The 22149-nt window shown below is 41.2% G+C and overlaps 1 protein-coding gene across 1 annotated transcript; it reads right to left on the bottom strand.

Annotated features, from left to right (window-relative positions):
* Window positions 1-405: 405 nt before the first annotated feature.
* On the bottom strand, window positions 406-21197 carry kiaa0753 (KIAA0753 ortholog; the record flags this gene model as incomplete). The annotated part of the gene is made up of 16 exons (XM_083886379.1): window positions 406-559; window positions 2097-2236; window positions 9155-9270; window positions 10401-10488; window positions 10707-10808; window positions 11155-11242; window positions 12642-12731; window positions 14045-14179; window positions 14266-14399; window positions 15663-15817; window positions 17058-17235; window positions 18222-18443; window positions 18534-18593; window positions 18731-18840; window positions 20548-20803; window positions 20874-21197. The coding sequence occupies 16 exons, from the start codon at window positions 21195-21197 to the stop codon at window positions 406-408; spliced, it is 2352 nt and encodes a 783-aa protein (XP_083742505.1).
* Between the last annotated feature and the right edge of the window lie 952 nt (window positions 21198-22149).

Here is a 22149-nt window from a genome sequence, read left to right as displayed (position 1 = left end):
GACAGTGTCTTCTGACTCTGGGTCTGACTCTGGGTCAAAGGTCGTCAAAGGGACTGAGGCGGGGAGTCGTGAAGAAGCTGTTTTTAAACACTGTTAAAACAATGTTTTGATAATGAGGAGCAGTGCATCCACCGTTCCAGAGGGGGGCGCTGCGCTTCTGAGAACGGATGTGCTGGATAGTACTGGCCAATCACAAGACTCTGTCTTCTGGGGGTGAGAGTTCACTCTGAAATCTCGCAGCAGAAAAACACCGTCAGAAAAGAGGATTTCTATCGGCTCGTTTACAGCAACTAGGAGGTTTTTGAGCATAAAAACAAGTTAATGTATGTAAGTAGACCTCCATAACTAACATATATGTGCAACAGGACCACTCTATGTTATAATAAAGTGTCTGCACTTGGACCCCTAGTGGCTGACCACAGCAGCCGCAGCAGGAGGACGTGACGGCGTCGGCTGGAGGAACTCTGAGGTGAAGACGGCCTCGGCGTAATCCTCCACCACGTCCTGGAACTCTGCGGCGACGTCGTCCAGAGCCTCGCGGAGGAAGTCTTCAGCCAGACTGTGACCACATGAGAGGTAAACATGAGTCAGCAGAAATAAAACATGAGTTAACAGAAATAAAACATGAGTCAGCAGAAACCAGAAAGTCTTCAGCCAGACTGTGACCACATGAGAGGAAAACATGAGTTAACAGAAATAAAACATGAGTCAGCAGAAACCAGAGAGTCTTCAGCCAGACTATGACAAAATGAGAGGTAAACACGAGTCAGCAGAAACAAGAAAACTCTTTAGCCAGACTGTGACGACATGAGACGAAAACATGAGACAGCAGAAATAAAACATGAGTCGGCAGAAACCAGAAAGTCTTGAGCCAGAAAATATGGATCTTTAAAGGGGAAATAAGTAGTTTATAGTGCCATCTAGAGGAGAGGCTGACATTTACAACAAAGACCTGCAGCTCTGCTCACCCCCTCCCTTCCCTGAGCGATACGGTGTCCTCAGCAGGTCAAATGTCGTCCTCGTCGTCTTTCTCCGTGTCAGCAGATGAGGTTCGTGAGGCGAGGGAGAGGGCGGAGCTACCGCGGCCGTAGCAGATGAAGCGGAGAGAGAGGAGGCGGGACTTCAGCTACAAGTAAAGAGACGCTTGATTTGTTCTCTCGCGTTTGTCCTTACAGGCTCCTGTAGAAACATGGCGTCTCTCTGCTAAAGGCCACATTATACTTCTCCGACTGCGTATGCGTTATCCGTCTGCGTCACCACGGAGACGCCTCGAGCATTTATACTTCTGCGTCGTGGTGACGGACACTCGCTGCAATTTCCCGCCCGATCAGTAGGGGTCGCTGCGCAAGGTTGTTGTGCTTCTGGCTACAGTGAGCAATGGCGTCCGAGAAAGAAAGAGAGAGAAAGACTGTTGTTGTTGAAACAGTGGCCGTTTCTCACTTTTCTGTGTCACGGAACGCAGTTTTAAGATAATTTGAGGCGAGAAATTGGCCATTTAGAGTCTAAACATGTGCTGTGTGTGTTAAGATATGACGTATTTATAGTTCGGCAGCGGCGTTATCGGCGGGGATCAGCTCCGCCTCTGTCAGGACGCCCGGAGCGCACTGAGAGCCGGCACAGAGCAGCTTAGCTCGGCCTGTCCTGAGGACCAATCGCAGCTCTTGCCGTCTCCGTAGTCCCTTGACGGAGTGACGGACACTTAAAAAATATTCCGTGCACCCGGAGACGACGCAGAGGCTCTTCGACAGGTTCTGCGTCGACGCAGAGGACTCTGCGTAGCTACGCAGAGCACTTTACGCAGGAGTATAAATTGGGCTTAACAGTGGCTATGCAACCGCGGCCCGCGACCATGTTATTTTACATGACTTTTTGAAACACTATGAAAATGAAACAAAAACTATTATACAGCGACTAGACAATGCAGGAGCACATAATATGTATAAAAAAGTGGATTTTGGGTTATATAAACCCATAAATACTACACATTGTACCTTTAAGAAGCTGAAAAATGACAGAAACTAGAAAGTGTTCACATTGAAGAAGCGACAGATGAACAAACTAACGTAGAAGGTGATAAAGTATAAACGTGTCTTCACCTGTTAGCTGTGGTCCAGGGGTTGAAGCTGCCGACGTCCTCGTGAGCGACCACGTGCAGGTAGGCGTCGTACTCGCGTCTGTACTTGAGGATATTTCCCAGCATGCTTCCTGGCACTGATAAGACGGTGTGTGTGTTTGTCTGCACTGGAAACACTGCAGTGTTTCTCTGAGGATGATGATGATGATGATGATGAGGTTCTTCAGTCTGACTGAACTCAAAACTGTTGACGACACAAACACTTCAGTTTAGACGGAGGATTAAGAGACAAACATCAAAATATTCACCAACATATTCAAACATTTGCTCCATAAACTTTAGGAGAGTCGTTGCTAGCTAGCATTGACAGATAGTTTGCTAGCTAGTACAGATAAATAGACAGTTAGATGATAATTTGTTAGCATGGTTAGGTATGTGCTAGTTTGTTAGCATTGATAGGTAGATGCTAGTTTGCTAGATAGGACGGATAAATGCTAATTTGCTAATAGATAGATAGATAGATAGATAGATAGATAGATAGATAGATAGATAGATAGATAGATAGATAGATAGATAGATAGACAACGTAAATAGATAGATAGATAGATAGATAGATAGATAGATAGATAGATAGATAGATAGATAGATAGATAGATAGATCGATAGATAGATAACGTAAATAATTAGATAGATAGATAGATAGATAGATAGATAGATAGATAGATAGATAGATAGATAGATAACGTAAATAGATAGATAGATAGATAGATAGATAGATAGATAGATAGATAACGTAAATAGATAGATAGATAACGTAAATAGATAGATAGATAGATAGATAGATAGATAGATAGATAGATAGATAGATAGATAGATAGATAGATAGATAGATAACGTAAATAGATAGATAGATAGATAACGTAAATAGATAGATAGATAGATAGATAGATAGATAGATAGATAGATAGATAGATAGATAGATAGATAATGTAAATAGATAGATAGATAGATAGATAGATAGATAACGTAAATAGATAGATAGATAACGTAAATAGATAGATAGATAGATAGATAGATAGATAACGTAAATAGATAGATAGATAGATAGATAGATAACGTAAATAGATAGATAGATAACGTAAATAGATAGATAGATAGATAGATAGATAGATAGATAGATAGATAGATAGATAACGTAAATAGATAGATATATAGATAGATAGATAGATAGATAACGTAAATAGATAGATAGATAGATAGATAACGTAAATAGATAGATAGATAGATAGATAGATAGATAGATAGATAGATAGATAATGTAAATAGATAGATAGATAGATAGATAGATAGATAGATAGATAGATAGATAGATAGATAACGTAAATAGATAGATAGATAGATAACGTAAATAGATATAGATAACGTAAATAGATAGATAGATAGATAACGTAAATAGATATAGATAACGTAAATAGATAGAGAGATAGATAGATAACGTAAATAGATAGATAGATAGATAGATAGATAGATAGATAGATAGATAGATAGATAGATAGATAGATAGATAGATAGATAGATAGATAGAATTAGACAGTTAGATGCTAATTTGCTAATAGATAGACAGAAATATGGATATTTAGACAGATGCTAATTGGCTGATAGATAGATAGATAAATACTAATTTGCTAACAGATAGATAGATATACAGACAGATAGTAAGACAGATAGATGCTAATTTGCTGATAGATAATTAGACAGATAGATAGATAGATAGATAGATAGATAGATAGATAGATAGATAGATAGATAGATAGATAGACAAACAGACAGACAGACAGACAGACAGACAGACAGACAGACAGACAGACAGACAGACAGACAGACAGACAGATAGATAGATAGATAGATAGATAGATAGATAGAATTGCTTTGTTTATCATTTGTTATTCATTGTTCAGGTGACTTCAGCAGCACAGTGTGAGGAGGCTAAAGTGCCACTGAGGCTACAGCCGTGGACAAGAGGCAAAGAAAGCTGTTCATTGATTAAGGAGCTTGAACAGAGTGCAGCGCTGTGCCGGCTATTGAAATATGAATTTAGAAGAAGAGGTCTCGGAGCACTGCTCACGTCGGCCCTTTGCTCAGATTGATTCGGGGCTCAGCTGGAACCTGCCGTGGTCAGGATTTACAATCCTCTGTGGCCCAGAGAAATCAGCCCGGCTCATGCAGTCGCGCCGTCGGTGCTATATTTAGTGTCGCACCACTTCCCCGAGAGCCGCTCTTATTGTGCTCCCCGGCCTCGGCTGAACTCGTCTGTGTTTGGACTGTGGCAGCGGCAAAACCGTGGGGTTTCCATAAATATCACCGTACCAGCACAGTCCTCTCTGCTGCCAGTTCAAAGTGGGTCGATTGACTCTCTGATGGCCAGCGCAGGGCAAATGCCACCACGGCAACAACAAAGCATTGTGGTAATTACCTATTTATATGTAGAATAGCACCTGCACAAACACACAGAGGCCATCTTTCCTCTGCACAAACCTTTCATTTCTGACATTTCACAACAAAAGGACGCTCTCAGAGGGCAACAATAATCTTGCATTTTTATCTGTGGAGAACTAAATATGTGATAAAACTGCTGCCACAAAATCCTTCATGAAACACTTTAACCTGTCGTGTTCACGCGGAACCATTCTACACGCTTTAAATATCACAATAAGAAACATCTATGGTTCATTCTGCATGAAGTGAAGAGGGGAAACTTAATCCATGCTCATTTAAACAGTTACAAACTGACTGCCAAATAGTGAGCTGTTTAAAACAGTCACAAACAAGCTGACTGCCAAAAAGTGAGCCGTTTTAAAGAGTCACAAACTGACTGCCAAATAGTGAGCCGTTGTAAACAGTCACAAACTGACTGCCAAATCGTGAACTGTTTAAACATCCACAAACTGACTGCCAAATAGTGAGCTGTTTTAAACAGTCACAAACAGACTGACTGCCAAATAGTGAGCCGTTTTACACATTCACAAACAAACTGACTGCCAAATAGTGAGTCGTTCTATAAATCCACCAACCCACTCTGTGGGGGGGGGGGGGCCTCTGTGTTTGGCCTCCTCACCATGGAAACATAAATCATATCTGCAGCTGAGTTTGTCCACAGATTGAAATCTGTCGCTCTTTTGTGTCGGAGCTGGTTTGACACGAGCTGCGACGATAATGACTCGAGGATGTTTTGGAAACAGGACAGACCACGATAATCACGTACAACAACAACAGCAGCACAAATACACGTGTTGTGTTGTTTTTTTTTAAAGGCACCATAACAAAGGATGTGCAGACAGAGGAAACAACAGCATGAACAGCTGCAGGCAACAAAACCACAGCTACTTTATTTATAGGACAAATATCTGCCTCTGTAATTTGTTGCACTGTCGCACTGTTTTCATCCAGTGTGTTTTCACGTGTAGGTGTGTGTGTGTGTGTGTGTGTGTGTGTGTGTGTGTGTGCTCTCCTGATGACACAGACTGATGTGTCTCTGTGGGCTGGAGAATGTAGGTCGTAAACAACTAATCAGCACAGAAACAACACACACAATGAGCCGAGGATTAACACAGCAACACAAACACAACACTACAAGACCAGCTGCTTTTACCTCCTCTAAAGACTGGTGTGTTTGACACTGCCAAATAATGAGCTGTTCTCTCTAGATCCACCAACAGAGTGACTGTCAAATAATGAGCTGTTGTCTACATCCACCAACAGAGTGACTGCCAAATAATGAGCTGATCTCTTTACTCACGGACAGACATACAACCAAATAATTTGCAATTCTATATACCCACCAGCAGAGTGACTGCAAAATAATGAGCTGTTCTCTATATCCACCAACAGAGTGACTGCCAAATAATGAGCTGTTGTCTCCATCCACCAACAGAGTGACTGCCAAATAATGAGCGGTTCTCTTTACCCACGGATAGACATACTACCAAATAATGCATGATTCTATATATCCATCAGCAGATTGACTGCAAAATGAGCTGTTCACTATATCCACCAACAGAGTGACTGCTAAATAATGAGCTGTTCTCTATATCCACCAACAGAGGGACTGCTAAATAATGAGCTGTTCTCTATATCCACCAACAGAGGGACTGCCAAATAATGACCTGTTCGCTTTATCCACCAAAAGAGTGACTGCCAAATAATGACCTGTTCGCTATATCCACCAACAGTGACTGCCAAATAATGAGCTATTTTACATATCCCCCAACAGACTGACGACAAAATAATGAGCCGTCATCACAGTTACTTTATCATGATATGACGATATCCAAAATCTAATCTAAGACCATTAATGAGAAGAAAACGTGTAATATATAAAAATAAAAATGTTTCCAAATCTAAATCCACAAAAATCCTCCATAGTTTCCATAAAGGGAATAATCTGTTTAATTTAGGTCGTCTTCAGTAATTATAGCAACATTATATCATGACAACGTTTATTTAAATACGTAAGCGTGTCGTGAATAGAAACAAAGTTTGTGCTCTTCTTTACCAATCTGTCTTTTTATAGCATGTGGTGGGAAACCGAGTGTGTGTGTGTGTGTGTGTGTGTGTGTGTGTGTGTGTGTGTGTGTGTGTGTGAGTCAGACAGTCAGACAGTGAAGCCTCCCACTCTCTCGCTCTCTCTCTCTCTCACTGTCCCTGATGCTCACTTTATCAACAAACACCATCGATGCGCCCACTTACACAGCACATACACATGTACATCAACATTTGCTCAAAACTCAGACTTAAACAGATTATTCAACAGTTCCACACATTACTGTATCAACATGAATAATTATGCTGCGGTCCAGTTCTAGTTGCAAGTTTAAACTGGAACGTCGGAAGTTGGTAGAAACCGTCGTAAAAAAAAATACTCAAATTTCATTTCTGTCTCATTTGTTTCACAGTAAATGTGTTAAATCTGTATCTCTGTACATGTTGCTGCGATGTTAGTGTGAGCAAATGTTGTTGTTGTGGACTGTAGAGTGTTTTCATCATGGATTCACTTGTTTGTGTTTGTGTTTTTGTCCACAAACCAAGATGATTGTGTTAGAATGACTTGGAGCAAATGGAAATGGGACGTACCATTAATGATGTTCATATTTTGCCACTTCTTTCCCTCTCAGTGTCTCTTTTTAAATTCTTGCACATCGCCATTTAACTTTATTTTGAAAGGTGCTGCTACATGAATTAAGACCAATTTAAAATGATTTTTTTTTTTATATTAAATAAAACATTAAAAGATGGACTATTTTGAGAAGCTAATTCATTTGGATTAAAGTTCCAGAAAAGTGATAAAAATATCTCTTTGGTAACGAACCACCGTGACAAATTTAAGTGTTTATTTAATTTAATCATATCAAAATGACTGCAGTCCTGCTCTCTGTCTCCCTCTGTGTTTCTCAGTGGTACTGCAGCCTCACAGCAGTTTATTTCTCCATCTTTAGGATGAATTATTCTCTGTGTTTTTACATCATTTTCAGGACAAAGACGTCTCATGTGCTCACAGTGATGGAGGAGGAGGAGTTACGATCGATGTGTCATATTTTTAGACGAAACCCTGACGTTACTGTTGCTCCTTTTTCCCCATGTTTTCAGTCACTCTTTCCTAACATAATAAAGAGTGTAAAGAGTTGCTATCAACAGGGACTTTAAGGATAAACGCGTCTGTTTTTAAACTCCTTTGATTCACAAAGTGTCAGAGCAGAAAATCGCTGCCAATATTAAGATGATGTAAGTTTGGCCACCACAGGGGAAGTGAGAGGACCTGAGGCGAGTGATTTTAATTTGCTAATGGACACCGCGTGAGTGCGTCAGGAGCAGCTTCCTGCTGTCGTCCACTCTGATTGGTCCTCCTTCCACGCTCCTCATTAAGTGAAGCAGTAAAGCAGCTGCAGCCAAAGACTCTCCTCTCTGTGGAGGTTCTGACGCCAGAGTCAGAAATAGACTCGGCCCTGGGAACAGTAACCACCGGCTGAGTGGTGTCGGACCAAAGGACCAGAGAATAACGGCTAAAGAACAAGTGATTCCAGGACAGCGGTGGAAGGAACGCAGAAGGAAAAACAGGAAGTGAGAATATGAAGTGAGGCTAGACGTGTGGTTGTTAAGGTCATGAGTAAATGACCTCCTGTGGTTTTTCAGGGAAGACATTATACAAGTGTTCTACTGATGAAGCACGACTCAGCTTCTTCATCAGGGACAGTAAATACTAACTGTTCAATACACAAGACATGGTTCGGTTTGGGGGCGTAAACCGCAATGTTTTGGTACATTAAATGTGTGTAAAAACATATATAAATAGATTCTGCGCGGTTTGGATTGTGTGTGCAACTGTGTTTTAGAGCTGAAACAATTCATCGATTACTAAATCGTCCGGTAACGATAATCAATTTGAAGCTTTTTTCATGATTCAAACCAGATTTCTGATTGTTTCAGCTTCTTAAACGTGAATATTTTCTTTGTTTCTTTGCTCCACAAACGTCTATTTGTGTCTCAGCCGTGAAGCTGAGCTCCTGTGTTCAGTCTCGCTCTTATTCCTCAACACTTATTGTGTTATTGTGCTGATATTACTAGTTGACATAGTACATTATTTTCGGATATCACAGGCTATGGTATTGCGCAGATGAACGTCAGAGCCGTCAGAATGTGTTGAACTCCAGCCTCACTGGTGCTTTGCGGGTGTGGATCTTTTCAAATTATAAGAGCTGCGCCCGCAAAGCCCTGACATTTTTTTAGTCTTAATTTCAGGGCTTTAGTCGACCAGGAGTTTCTTTGGTTGATTACGGCCCTGCTGATTATTGACTTTGTGATGGTCGTGAATGGATGTGATCAAGTTGTTGATAGAATTGTAAATTGGAGGGAGAGATTTTGAAGATGAAACCGATCGCAGACAAACGAGACGTCGGAACATTCTACGGGTGTTTGAGAGGAAAGAGTCGAGCTGCAAACATCAAACCCTGACTTTGGTTTCTATTGTGAAGACCACCGTGAAGGACAGTCTTCGGTCTTCAGAGGAGATAAAAAAGACAAAGTGACCCACCCAGTGTCCACCGGCTCCTCCAGGACAATCTCAGCTGCAGAGCTGTGCTTCAGCTCAGGTCTGGTCAGTCTGATGGGCTGAGGAGACGCTGGTGAGGAGCTCACATGCTGGACTGCTGAGAAGATCAGAAAGAGTGTGTGTGTGTGTGTGTGTGTGTGTGTGTGTGTGTGTGTGTGGAGGACAGATGGACAGACAGATGGAATAAAAAAGGAAGAGTACACATTCAGAATGACAAGTGATCTTATCAGCCGTGACAATGTCTCCATCTACAGGAGATGATGGTTTTTCCTACACCGTGCAGCTGTGGTAAACTGATATGTATATATACATTATTTCACTCTTTCTGGGACATTGAAAGACATGGAATTTTGCAATAAACAATTCCTCCACCTAAAATGCTAATTATCGAGTTAAAGGGATAGTTCTGAATTTTGGACATAAGACCTATTTTCCAACTCAGCCGGTGTGATGGAGACGTCTGGAGACGTTTTCAAGAAATTTCATTCAGTTCTTCTAGTTGCCGAGTTCTCTGATGCTATGGCTAGCGCAAGTCAATGATACAAGTTAGCATATCATTAAAAACACTCATACTGACTCCACAGTGCACCGGAGGCAAATCGATTGTTACGGCAGACTATAGATGTACATATCTGTGTTGATAGAATAATATTTGAAACAAAACTAACGTCACACCACATGAATTTTTGAGGGACTACTTTCTCAGCACTATACTTCCGGCAGCAGCGGAATCAGTCCGCCACTGCCGGAAGTATGACGCGCTGCTGCTGCTGCTGAGACATAAATCCTTCAAAATGCAAGGTTGGTTTTATTTCAAACTTTCTATCAACACAGATATGTACATCGATAGTCTGCCGTTACAATTGATTTGCCTCTGGTGCACTGTGGAGTCGGCATGAGTGTTTTTAATGCCATGCTAACTTGTATCATTGACTTGCGCTAGCCATAGCATCAGCGAACTCGGCAACTAGAAGAACTGAATGAAATTTCTTGAAAACGTCTCCAGACGTCTCCATCACACCGGCTGAGTTTGAAAATAGGTCTTATGTCCAAAATTCAGAACTATCACTTTAAGAAGCTTTTTGTATGAAGGAGATCTTTTCAAGGGTTCCAAGCACCTGTACGACACCCTGAAATACGAGTTCACAGGGGCAGCATCAGACGTGGCACTGTATCAGTGCTGCTGTAAAACACAGGTGATAAAGTGTTTGAAAGTCATTTTACCTCCTCTTCCTCTTCCTCGTTGGTCCCAGTAAAGAGGGTCCGAGTATGTGATGGAAGCAAAACGTCTCCTCACTTCCTCCTGATCCTTCTGCACACACACAAACACACACACACACACACACAGGTTTTATAAACACATTTCCCACCTGTCAATACTGAACAACAAACACCAAACTCGCCGCTGTCATAACAGCTCACCGTAAATACCAAAGCCTTCTCTGGTGACCTTTGTGGCTGCACAGTGACCTTTAGTTAGTGAATGTGTGTGTGTGTGTGTGTGTGTGTGTGTGTGTGTGTGTCTCTCACCTGTATCTGCTCCATACGAAGCAGCATGGTCTCCAGAGTGGGAGGAGTCTGCTGCAGCCGCGCGTCTGCCGTCCACGCCGCTGTCTGAGCGCTGTCTGCACTCTGGTCCTCAGCGAGCTGCTCTGCTGTCTGTGCTGCTGTCTGTGCTGCCGTCTGTGCTGCTGTCTGTGTGATGAAGCGACGACACAGACTCAATGTTCTGCCAATGAAGCCTCCTGAATGTTCCACACTGGGCCTTTAATGTGATTAAATTCTAACTTTCTTCAGGAGAGAATAACGAGGCGTGCTGACCCTGTTCACACAGACGCTGATCCAGTTCTGGCCAATCTGCTGACGTTTACAGATCAGACCAAAGCAATCGTCTCCCACTTTACTCCCACTCTATCCACAGGAAACTCTGGCAGTGTGTGTGTGTGTGTGTGTCATGTTTGGCTGTACTTGTATTTACCTGAGCTTGGTCCAGAAGAGGCTGGATCCTGTCCCTGGCCTCCTGCTCGGCTCTCTTCGCCCACTGAGTTGGCGAAATCACTTCAGACCTGTGAAATGAAAACACGCCCACGTCACAGAGCGTCTCAGAAGACCGTCTGAGGCCGACACGTCCGATTTAAATCACAAATAAATGAAATTTTTACACTCTGACAGTGTTGTTAAGAACTGTACTGGAAAGCTTCTGAGCGACACCGGTGGATTTAAATATAGCTTAATCTATAATGAGTTTTATTTAACCACTCATGCTGCAGAAGAGACACTTGTTTCATGAATAATAATCAGCAGACGCTCATTTTCAGGCCAAAAACAGAAATGATAAACATGTTCACATTTTAACGATTGAAGATCAAAGAAAAAGGCCAATTATTCATAAAGCCTGAGGTGATGTTGATCAACGTCCAGCTCATTTTATACAGAAATCTGTGACTGTGAAGAGGTCGTTCTGCAAAAGTCAGTAAGTGTTGGTGGCTGTAGATAACAGCTCATTATTTTGCAGGCAGTCTCTTGGTGGGTGTATAGAATAGCTCATAATTTAGCAGTCTGTGAATGTATAGAATAACTGATTGTATGGCAATCAATCTGTTGGTGGATACAGAGAACAGCTCATTATTTGGCAGTCAACCTGATGCTGGATTTAAAGAACAGCTTAGTAGTCAGTATTTTGGTGGATATAGAAATATAGGTAATTATTTTGCAGGCGTTCTCTCAGTGGGTATAGATTACAGCTCATTATTTTGCAGACAGTCTACCAGATGTCTGTTTGGTAATGTTGAGAAAAGCTCATTATTTTGCAGGCAGTGTCTGGGATGTCTGTTTGGTTATGTTCAGAACAGCTCATTATTTTGCAGGAAGTCTCTTGGATGTCTGTTTGGTAATGTTCAGAATAGCTCAATATTTTGCAGACAGTCTCCTGGATGTCTGTTGGTAACTTTCAGAACAGCTCATTATTTTGCAGGCAGTCTCCTGGATGTCTGTTTGGTAACGTTCAGAACAGCTCATTATTTTGCAGGAAGTCTCTTGGATGTCTGTTTGGTAATGTTCAGAATAGCTCAATATTTTGCAGGCAGTCTCCTGGATGTCTGTTTGGTAAAGTTCACAACAGCTCATTATTTTGCAGGCAGTCTCCTGGATGTCTGTTTGGTAAAGTTCACAACAGCTCATTATTTTGCAGGCAGTCTCCTGGATGTGTGTTTGGTAATGTTCAGAACAGCTCATTATTTTGTAGTCGGTCTGTTGATGACATATAGAACAGCTCATTATTTTGCAGGTGGATGTATGAAACACCAGTTTAAACCTGAAAAAGATGGTTCAGAGGTTTAGTTCCACTTAAATCACACGTGTTCAGGTCTGAAATCTCCCAGTCCGTCCTGAATTTGTCCTCAAATCTCCTCATATGTGCAGTTTTGTGGGGAATAGGTTGAAATGTAAAATATACTTTGACTCTACCTTAATCTGTGGATACGTTCTGCCTCTTCTCTACTCAGCTGGTTGAGATCCTTCAGCCTCTGCATCGTCATCTTGTCCAGCCAAGCTTTCCTGCAGCGAGCCAGTGACCATCAAAGAAAAAGCAAAAACATATTTCACACAAACTTAATCCTCGTCTCTAAAGTCATGCCGTCTGCCGCTGATTAAGTGGAAAGAACAATTGTAGTCATTAAGATTTGATTAAACACAGATGTGAGTGGAATACTTAACCAGGTGCCGAGATCATCAGTGAAAAGAGAAAATATTAATCACTCATAAAAAAAGAGAAATGACTTCTCTCTCACCGGCACAGATTAATTTTTCCCTTTAGAATTGTTGTTAATCAGAGTACGATCTGTAGCTCTGACAGTGAGTGTCTAACTTAGAGGTTAGACGTGATTACTGTGGTCATTAATGTTCTTTTTTAGCATTTTATTCACTTACTAAAACAGATCATATTGGGGAAAACAAATATAATATATATATGTAAATATTCACAATCAGACGACATACAACAGCACTCCCTTATTGTGTTAAATATAGAAGCAGAGGAGCCTTGTGTGTGTGTTCTTGTACTTGAGGCATACTGAGGACCAGTGAGGGGTTTTTAAGCAACAAAGTGAGGTCATTTTTACAAAGTGAGGACATTTTGTCCGGTCCTCACTTTGTTATCATTAGAATCACTTCCTTAGGTTGTAAACATGCTATACTCTGTTTTTAACAGAGTAACAGGTCCTCAATTTGGCACAAAAACCCATTTTCCAGCGTTGGTGTTTCACACACGTTTTGCTCTGGGGCTCCACCTGCAGACATTTTATGGTACTGCACCCAGTAGTTCTTTATATATGTCATTCATGAAGAAGATATGTGTAATTGTGTTGATTTATAAAGTGGAAATGCTGCTCCTCACTTTGTCAGCAACCCAGTACTCAGTATGCAGCAAGTACAAAAATGTGTGTGTGTGTGTGTTCTTGTACTTGCGGCATACTGAGGACCAGTGAGGGTTTTTAACCAACAAAGTGAGGTCATCTTCACGGAGTGAGGACATTTTGTCCGGTCCTCACTTTGTTTTCATTGAAATCACTTCCTCAGGTTGTAAACATGTTATACTTTGTTTTTAACAGAGAATCTGGTCCTCAATTTGGCACAAAAACCTGTTTTCCAGTCCTGGTGTTTCACACACTTTTTGCTCTGGGGCTCCACCTGCAGACATTTTATGGTACTGCACCCAGTAGTTCTTTATATATGTCATTCATGAAGAAGATATGTGTAATTGTGTTGATTTATAAAGTGGAAATGCTGGTCCTCACTTTGTCAGCACTTCTACCTGGTCCTCAGTATGCAGCAAGTACAAGAATGTGTGTGTGTGAGAGGTTTGGTCGTACCTGACTGCTTCATTCTGAGCTTGTTTCTCCTTCTCTGAGCTCAGCAGCAGCTCTTTGGGCTTTGACGAGTTGACCGAGGGCTTCACTGGAGAAAAGAGACACCGAGGCTCTGGTCTGAGTCTCTGTGGAGACGTCCTGACAAAACACAGTCATGTCAGGCTTTTATAGATATGCACACTTCAACTCAGCGTCCACACGAGAGACAGAGCAGCAGGACTGACCTCTGTGCAGGAGGAGAGTGAGGAGACGTGGGGATCCACGGCACAGGCTTCTCTTTCGGTGGAGGTTCGTTCACTCGGAGCTGAGACGACACGGTCGGCTGCTGGAAACCTGCACCTGTCGCCTGAGCGCCGCGCTGTGAGCACACAGGGCAAAAATAAAGAATACAGAAAATATAGCTTTACATCAGGAACAACTCTAGTGTTCTGTCTCTCCAATATCTCCAACAACAATGCACGCTTGGTTGATAAATAACTAATAATAATTATTTAAAGTGGCCAATTATCAAAGATCAATTTCATGGTTCACGTGTCTCTGACAAGGTCAAATTCAAGCACTTTTTTTTTTACTCTTGTTCTGTTTTGTTTTTGGCAGCAGACTCAGAGGTGTAATGCTGCCCCCTACAGTTCAAAGTTCAACATCACAGCTGTTTTCACAGGTCAAATTAAAACACCGTCAACACAGCGTGTTTTCAACTGTTCCATCTAATAAGAAAGAAGTATTTGATTGAAAGGGTTTATTTCAAGCAGAAATTAATGAATAAATGAATTAATTAATGGCACAGTTCTTACCTATTGGACCATCAGACTAATAAATAAGAGCAGTTGAAATATCACAGTTTTTTAATCCTTTTTAGTGCAATATTTATTTAAAAAAAAATTTTTTTTAGTGGAATATTTATTACATTTTTTAAATACATTTAGTGCAATATGTTTTTATTTATTTTTAAATCCTTTTAGTGCAATATTTTTTTAAAAATATAATTTTAGTGCATATATTAATTTTTAAAATCCTTATAGTGCAATATTTATTTATTCATTTAAAAAAAATACTTTAAGGGCAATATTTATTTCTTTTTAAATCCTTTTAGTGCAATATTTATGAATTTTTAAATCCTTATAGTGCAATATTTATTTATTCATTTAAAAAAAATACTTTAAGTGCAATATTTATTTCTTTTTAAATCCTTTTAGTGCTATATATATATATATATATATATATATATATATATATATATATATATATATATATATATATATATATATATTTTAAATCATTTTAGTGCAATATTTATACATTTACTTTTAAATCTTTTTATATATTTTTTTTTTTTATTTAGTGCAATATTTTCTTCTTTTTTCAAAGCTGTTTCCTTTGTTTCTCTGAGCTTGTTGTTGATTCCCGTGCGATCACAGTAATCTCTTCTCTTCTGCTCTGAATCGCAGTTCAGACGACGGATAAACAGATGACGAGAGATTCAAGGCCGTTATGACGTTGAACGTGAAAAGGTGAATCAAGTCTCCTCTGGTGACGATGAACGAATGAATGAAAGCGTGTCGTGTTCCGCTCAAAGATCCACACGAGAGATTTTGACATCGTACTGTGAGTGAGAGCTGACCTTTGTGATGAGGTCGTCCTTCCCTCTTCTGGACGTGGTCTTGGTCTGAGGTCGTCCTCTCTGCTGGACCAGCGTCTCCACGCCACACCTCAGCACGTCTCTTCTGTTCATGAGCTGCTGAGGTTTGGTTCTCTGTGAAGTCGTTCTCCTTCCTCCTGACACAGAAACACACAGAACCTTCCATTTAATCCTCGTATATGAGCGTCGTGATAATCACAACGTCTGGATTAATTTATGGTGCTGCGTTAATCTCAGCTGACACAGTTCATCCATTATCCAAATCTGAAGGATGTGCATTTTTAGCTAAATTATACTTAGTCCAGTGCATGAGAGCTAGTGGAAGTAATGCAGGGTTCAAAAGACCCTGGGAAATGTCATGACTTCTGCTGGATCTACACTGAGAAATAAGGGTTCCAAAAGGATCCTTCAGCACGGGCTGAGGTTCTACCTGGAACCATTTGCTTCTTTTCGAGGGTTCTTGGTAACATTAATGGTTCCAGTAAGAACCGTTTTGATCCAGAGAACAATTTAAAAAAACCTTTCTTGAATAAAGGGTTCTAAAAGGGAAAAAGCCTCTACCTAGAACCAAAAAAGGTTCTCCTATGAGGACAAGCCAAAGAACCTGATATGGTTCTACTTAGCACTTTTATTTCTAAGAAACACCCGTGAGGGAAAAACACTGGAGACTAAAATACTAAATATAGTAAAAACAGGAGGTAAAGGAACATTAAAAAGATAAATAGTGACAGATAAGTGAATCAGTGCATACATGTAAGTAATTGTGTGAATAAATTAATTAAGTAAGTAAAAAAAAGCATGAGATACAAAATAGTTGACAACAAATAAAAAAAGAGCAGCATTAACACATTTCGCTCTAATTAAACACGAGGACTCTGTTGAGTTCAAACGCGGCACATTAGCATCACACCTCTAATTAGCCCACGCTCTTGTTAGCCACTTGAATCCCTGCTGACTGGAGCATCATAAGAGGCTCCAGGACACGAGCACATACAACAAAGGACGGCCGTTACCACGGTGACGTGAGCTCCTCCAGGGTGTTTGTGTCAGCTCTTCCACAGGAGGACGCCTCTCAGGCCAATCACAGCCAGCGGGAGGTCACACAGCGGGAGACATTTCACTTCCTGTGTGTGTGTTGTTTTTTTTTATCACTTGTTCTTTATCAGATTTCAGCCTGAGAGCAGCCGTTTAAACGCAGCGGGAGGCCACAGAGCACACAGCAGGTGTGATTTAGCGCGAGTGTCATCAAAAAGCAGCCGCGCACAGTTCAGGCCACGTCCACAAATGGACATGAAGTTCACAAAAGACTCGAAAATAGAAGCGGCCAAAGAGAAGCGCAGCACTTGTTTTTAAAGAGCTGCTCACTGGTCCACTCACCACGGACGCCTCTCCTGGGATTTGCAGGCTTTCGAGGTCCTCGAACATTAGCGGCGCTGCTGTGACCCTTGAGGACACTAGTGGGCGACACGCTGCGATGAGGAGACTTCCTGTGTGGAGGAGGACACGTTTGGGCCTGTTCACGAGACTCTTGTTTACGCAGAACAGAACCCAGGGTCTAAGAAGGAGAAGAAGAAGAACTTTACAGATTACAGATTAGATTTGATTCAAAATAATATTAAACACATAATGTAAAACACAAATACAGCGGCGTCAATAATGTCGGGATTAGAGGTCGACTTTTTACTTTTAAACCTTTAAGTTCTTGATTGGTGGTGGTTGATTCTTCATTTTCTAATCGCCTGATTCATCTTTAAAGTAAGTGTAATGTGTAAGATAAGACACACACGGTGGACTGAGTAAGTAAAAATGTACCAGAAGCCAAAACCTTTCAGTCCTGCTCTTATTGCCAACAAAATTAATCCTAGAGCAGGGGTCTCAAACTCAAATGACCTCCAGTCTGTTCAGGAGGGGTCAAAGGTCAGGAGGGGTCGGGCAAGTCCAACTTTTTTGGGGGAAAAAGCAACGATTCAAATCATATCACGATATTCCATCGTCGGTTTTGATGTGGAACGAACATCTAGTTCACAATGAAAATCTATTTAAGAAGCAAAATGAATCCTTGACTAAAGAAATCGTACAGAAATAACGTGGACTTTATCAGAGGGCCACATGTGGCCCGCGGGCCGCAGGGTTGACACCTCTGTCCTCCCTTATAACCATAACATACCTGCATCAACACTGCACTGCACTTATAGACAGGATTCTGAGTAAATACACAAAACAGGTCGTCAAAAACCTAAAAAAATTTAACGCGTTAATGATGACTGTAATTAATTAATCATAATTAACGCGATAATTTGACACCCTAATAAAAATAAGTTTGGTCGCACTAACAGCTCATATCATGTGGCTGACTGGAAAAATTTCTGGGAGTTAGAAAGAGCGTTTCGCCATTTGTTTTCTCACATCGCGACAAAGGTTCGTGGCTCTGAGTATCGCGATTTCGATACGCACATCGTTACAGCCCTAGTGGACATGAACATATGTATGTATATGTCACATAGTTTTACAGTTTTAACTACTGCTTTGACGTCAGATTACCTGTAGCTTCTGCAGGACGGTGAGGGTGGTCTCGGGCAGGGACGAGCCTTCGGCCGCGTCCACGTTCGCTGAGCACAGACAGAGCTGCTGAATCAGCTGGTTCAGGTCTTTGTGGTGAGGAGGCATCTTCCTGAGGGACGGGTCTGAGAGCTGCTGGATCAGATCCTGAAGGACTCGCAGTGTCCCGCGGTGAGCGGCTGCCAGTCTGTTCACTGCAGTGGACTGAGACACACATTTACCTTTTTAAATCCTGTCATAGAAGTTTAACAAACTAAGCGTAGAGCAGAGTCAGAGCTGCCGCTAAAGGCTGACCTTTTTTGTCTTCCATGGTTTTCCTCTTAGCTTCTCCATCTCTTCTTGTATCTCTTTCACCTTTTCAATGACAAGCCCACAGGACAGTGTTTATACACACTACAGATCATACAATACTCTATGGTTTTGCACTGATTTGTATGAAAAGTGCTTTACACAATAAAGTCACTCTGAATTAAAGCCTGAGGTTTAAACACCTGTTGCTGGAGAACGTAGATCATTCGTGCAGAACGAGCCGTCTGCTTTTCTCGTCGCAACTCCAACTTCTTTTCTTCTTGTGGATCGAGCAGCTCGTCCATTTCCACAACTGTTATTTAAAAGAAAGAAAGAGAGTGAGAAACGATCAAAGTCCAGCAAAAAAAAAAAAAAAGAATTATTGACCGATGTCAGGACATTCTGGCCACTGATTTTAAAATAACGCCTTCAGGTCTGAGTTTTTCTTTTTTCTTCATTTTTATTTATCTCTTCGTTCGCCATCGTCTTGTAAATCACTGTGTCTGCACTGCACAGGCCACACGAGGGCGCCGCTGCTTTCTATCTGACAACCCCTGCCCTGTCCTCTCTGCTGTTTGTTTGTTTGTTTGTTTGTTTATTCATGAGTAAATGAATAGACAATAAAATAAGGACACAAACTGTATGAGTGGACAGCAGTGTGATTGACAGCTGGTAAAGTCCGATGATTGACATTTGTGCTCGCCAAAATGCAAATCTGTGGGGTAGGATTTTTGTGGGTGACGTCAGACCTGTTTACAGAGTCTCTGCAGGTTTCAATTCAATCATATTTAAGACTTTTTAAGACTTTTTTAAGACCATAATGAATAAAATTTAAGACCCATTTCAAATCCATACTGGCAAAAAAGTACAAAAGACAATAAGGAAAATTAGGTGTGGGTTTTCATTAAGTTTTCTCCGCTGCTAAGCTAAGCTGTAACACACCGCGGCGCGCACACAGCACACTAGCTAGTGGTGCTCGATACATTCTCACGGGGCAGCACAGGTGACCTACTTTAGTTCCGTGTTGTAGTTATTGTTGTTATCACATCCTCAAAAATAGAATTGCAACGCGAGACTGAAGTTTATGCATGTTTTAAATAAAAGTAACGTTAATAGATTTTCAAAATAGTATTTAAGAGCTTTTAAGAGATTTTGGGAGAATTTAAGACATTTTAAAGGTCGCATAGAGTGGTCCTGTTGCACATATATGTTAGTTATGGAGGTTTATTTACATATATTAACTTGTTTTTATGCTCAAAAACCTCCTAGTTGCTGTAAACGAGCCAATTGAAATCCTCTTTTCTGACGCTGTTCCTGAGCCGCGATGTTTCAGAGTGAACTCTGACCCCCAGAAGACAGAGTCTTGTGATTGGCCAGTACTATTCAGCACACCCGCTCTCAGGAGCGCAGCTCCCCCCTCTGGAACGGTGGATGCACTGCTCCTCATTATCAAAACATTGTTTTAACAGTGTTTAAAAATAGCTTCTTCACGACTCCCCGCCTCAGTCCCTTTGACGACCTTTGACCCGGAGTCAGACCCAGAGTCAGAAGACACTGTCGCTCGTGAAACACCTCCACAACGGACGTTATTCTTCTTCTGCGGTTCAATGTACGCAACCGGATGTGCCCGGACTAGTGCCCGGAGCAGGAGGATCGGTTGTTCAGTAGAACCGCTGTTTACGTAACCGGACCGGGTTTTTTCAGAGAACTCGCTGAGCCTGAGATTACAATAAACACAGCGTTCTCAGCAGTGACTGAACTGTTTGTTTCGAACCTTCAGGGCTTCTTAAACAAGGTAATGACGCAGATACACACCAAAAAAACAGCGTTAATAGGAACTTCTAGGTCCGCTTTAAGGCCTTAAATTCAAATGACTGGATTTAAGACATTTTAAGACTTTAACCCTGTGTTTAACCCACTTGGATCTGATAATTTTGCTTAGTTTTTCAAATAAATCATGTTTCTCTTCACAAACAATTAACACGTGAAATACACTGCAGCATGAACGCATAAAACTCACCTCTGCTGGTCATCTCTTCCACTTTGTGAATATAACGCTGCAGCTCAAACTGGAGTTTGTAGATTTCCTGGTTCAGATGAGTCTGGTGCTCTCTGTCCAGTGGACAAGGACCAGAGTCTCTGCTCGGAGGTGACTGGCCGAACCTTGGCGTTGGATGAAGGGGACGCCTCTGCGGTGCTTGATTTGCAGGACGGGATGTTTTCTCTTTGGGACTGGAGGTCTTTAACGTTGCTTTGCTCGGAGTGGCTGCGAGCTCCTGCAGAGAAAAACCTGGTCAGAGACTTAAAAAACAGGCGATAACTCCCTGGATATGACGTGTTACTGACCTCCAGCAGCTCTGCATCACTCGTTTCAGACACAGAGGCGTCTCCAGAGGGTTTAGCGGGCGATCTGGTCAGAGACTCCTGGTGTCTACGTCTCACGTCTCTCTTGGCGAGGAAAACGGCTGCCTGCAGCGACTCCTCAGAGAGAGCTGTGAAACTGATGGAGCTCCTCCTGCTGCCCACGCTCTCACGCTCCTCCAACAGCGGCCGCAGCTTCTCGATCGTGATGGGCAGCGGAGGGTTGACACGGCTGGCACGGTTGATGACTCGCGGAGGCATGGAATCACTGAACAACAGCTGAGTGAAGAACACCAGCAGAACAGTCATCGAGACACTGGATCATCAGTCATCGACTATTGTAACCATTGTTTCTGTGATTGTTTTCAGCTTCTTAAAAGTGAACATGTTCCTGCTTTGTTTGCTCCATAAAACAAAGAAATCATTAAAGCTGAACCATTTTGGTTTGTGGACAAAAACAAAGACATTATCATTTCCAGGTTTGACAAAACTCTCAGCTTCAACAATTATGAAAATAATCATTAGTTGCAGCCTTAAATGACAATATATCATGTGTAAATTGTACTGATAACAAAATAACAATTTAAAAAACGTTACTTATGCTTAATAAGGTTTTGTTTCAATATTTAAAGCAAGATTAAACAGTCTTTTAGATCATTTTTGGGCTGAATAAATAAGCCCTAAATACCCTGATGTTGGGGTGACATTTCTTCATAATGAGCGTAGGATATTATTATTTATGCTTTAGGAAAATGATTAATGATGTAGGTTGATACTTGATAAATGCTGCTAAACGCACTAAAACATTTCTATTTCATCCAAACTTTTACATGTTCATGTTCCCAAAGTGGGACAGTATTGGATTTGAATATTTACTGTAAATATTAACAACATTAAAATATATAAGTCCAAAGCAGTGATTGGAGACACAGACCATGAAATGTTGATTTAAGTCTAAGTAAAAACTCTTATTTCAGCAAATTACATCAAGTTTTTTTCTATTTTGAGAAGAAAAACTTGCAAGAATAAGAAGAGGAGGAGGAAGAGGAGGAAGAAGACGAGGGATAGAAACATGATAGAAACACGTGTTTACCTTGTTGTAGTTTCCGCTGATGAACTCATCGTGTTTGGGTTCTAAAACAAACCAGTCTTTCCTTTGACTTTGTTGATTTGAGTAAATCGTCGGACTTTTGCGTAGGAACTTTTCGGACATTACAAATTACAAATGATAATTATAACACATACAACTATAACGTGTGGA

This window comes from Microchirus variegatus (assembly GCF_963457635.1).
Source record: "Microchirus variegatus genome assembly, chromosome: 3".
Taxonomy (NCBI): Eukaryota; Metazoa; Chordata; class Actinopteri; order Pleuronectiformes; family Soleidae; genus Microchirus; species Microchirus variegatus.
The sequence above is the reverse complement of the archived record's forward strand: the minus strand, read 5'-3'. Positions and strand labels throughout refer to the sequence as shown.